At 54.1% G+C, this 2,108-nt stretch overlaps 1 protein-coding gene across 2 annotated transcripts in view; it reads left to right on the top strand.

Moving 5' to 3' along the window:
* RYR1 (ryanodine receptor 1) overlaps positions 1 to 2,108 on the top strand; it is a 117,724-nt gene that overhangs the window by 18,884 nt on the left and 96,732 nt on the right. For both annotated transcript variants that reach the window (XM_007471074.1, XM_007471073.1), the window contains exons 17-19: positions 389 to 522; positions 1,014 to 1,255; positions 1,773 to 1,965. In XM_007471074.1, coding sequence (XP_007471136.1) covers positions 389 to 522; positions 1,014 to 1,255; positions 1,773 to 1,965 — 569 coding nt within the window. The remainder of the gene's footprint in view (positions 1 to 388; positions 523 to 1,013; positions 1,256 to 1,772; positions 1,966 to 2,108) is intronic.

Genomic DNA, 2,108 nt, shown 5'->3' on the forward strand with positions numbered 1-2,108 from the left:
TTTTTTTTTTTTTTTTTTTTTTTTTTTGGCCAAGCCATGTGGCTTGCGGGATCTTAGTTCCCCAACCAACGATCGAACCCAGGGAAGCTCAGAGTCCTTGCCACTGGACCGCCAGGGAATTCCTCAGTCTCTCTTTTCTTACATTGCTGATGTCTTATCCCAGCTCATACGGCCCTCGCCTCTTTCCTGATGTTTCTCTTTGACTCCGATCTCTCTCTGTGATTCCTGACCTCCCACTTTCACCACCTCTTCTCAGTCAAAAGCTCTATCTCCCATCCTGGCATATCATCCTTCTGGTTTCCCACTCTGGGTCTTTCATGGACAACATCCACCCCCCCGACCCCTGCCCAGGTGCTCTCACACCCTGACCTCTGACCTTGACCTCCAGGTGCTGGATGTGCTGTGTTCCCTGTGTGTGTGCAATGGCGTGGCCGTGCGCTCCAACCAAGATCTCATTACTGAGAACTTGCTCCCTGGCCGCGAGCTTCTGCTGCAGACAAACCTCATCAACTTTGTCACCAGGTCTGGCCTCTAACCCCTGACCCCAGAACTCAGAACCTCTCAATCCCCTCCCTGACTCAGACTCCACACCCAGGTGGATGGGCCTTCCTCCATCTCCCACCCCGGTCCCCACAGCTGTCCCCAGCTCATCCCTGACTTCTCATTCCTCTTGTCCTCTCTCCCTGCTCCATTTCTGCTTCTGTCTCTTCCTCCCTCTTTCTTTCTTTCTTTCTTTCTTTCTGTGTTTGCTCTTTTTGTCTTCATCTGTCTGTCTCTATTTCTCCTCCGTCTCTTTTTCCTGGTCTCTCTCCCATTTCTCTCTTCTCTGTCCTTTGATGCCTCTCTGTCCGTCTCTGTCTCTGCTTTCTCTCTCTGTTTCTGTGTCTCTTCTTTTCTGTTTTTCTTGTGTATGTATATCTTTGTCTTTCTCCCTTCCTCTCCCACCCCTCACTAGCCTGGGTCTCCTCTCCATCTCTCCTTCATCCTCCTCTCCTGTCCTGTCTCTCCTACAGCATCCGCCCCAACATTTTTGTGGGCCGAGCAGAGAGCTCCACGCAGTACCTCAAATGGTACTTTGAGGTGATGGTGGACGAGGTGGCTCCATTCCTGACAGCTCAGGCCACCCACCTGCGGGTGGGCTGGGCCCTCACTGAGGGCTACAGCCCGTACCCTGGGGGCGGCGAGGGCTGGGGCGGCAACGGCGTCGGCGATGACCTCTATTCCTACGGCTTTGATGGGCTACATCTCTGGACAGGTACCTGGACCCTTCTAGGGGACCCTCAACCCTGACCATTGACCCAGGGTTTCTAGGCTCTCACCACATGCCTTGGGGTTCTTGGGATCCTGACCCCCAAACAGGCTAACTTTGACCCCTTACTCCTCATTTCCCAAGACCCTAACCCTAGAGCTTTCAGAATCTTGGCTCGAACCCGTTTCTTCATAGCCTCCAGAACTCTGACCCCAGAGGATGTCAGATCTCTGACCCTAGAGATCCCAGAAAACTGCCCCGATTATTATGATCTCTGATCTTTGACTTACGCCCCCAAAGGTTACAGAATCCTAACTCTAAGACGACTTTAATCCTTGACCCCCACACCTCTCAGGAACCTAACCTCAGGGTAAACTTGACTTCTGCCTCTAATCTCTAAGGAACACTTGACCTTAGAGTTGCTAGGGTCCAGACCCTATAGGATCCTCTAATACCTGCCCTTGTCTCTTGAGACCATTGCTTCCATTGGACCTCTGACTTCTCCCTGGTGATCCTGGTGCAGGACACGTGCCACGCCTGGTGACTTCCCCAGGGCAGCACCTCCTGGCCCCCGAGGACGTGGTCAGCTGCTGCCTGGACCTCAGCGTGCCGTCCATCTCCTTCCGCATCAATGGCTGTCCTGTGCAGGGTGTCTTCGAGGCCTTCAACCTTGATGGGCTCTTCTTCCCCGTGGTCAGCTTCTCAGCTGGTGTCAAGTAAGGACTTGCCCCAGCCCCCTGGCCAGTCCCCAGACCTGGGACTGTCCTGAGACAGCTTCTGCAAGCACGCCATGGCCTTCTACGGGGCCAGGACCCAGCAGCCTTCTCTCAGGACTGACAGGCCAGACCCCTACACGCAG

The sequence above is a fragment of the Lipotes vexillifer genome, unplaced genomic scaffold, assembly GCF_000442215.2.
Source record: "Lipotes vexillifer unplaced genomic scaffold, Lipotes_vexillifer_v1.1 scaffold182, whole genome shotgun sequence".
In the NCBI taxonomy this organism is placed as follows: Eukaryota; Metazoa; Chordata; class Mammalia; order Artiodactyla; family Lipotidae; genus Lipotes; species Lipotes vexillifer.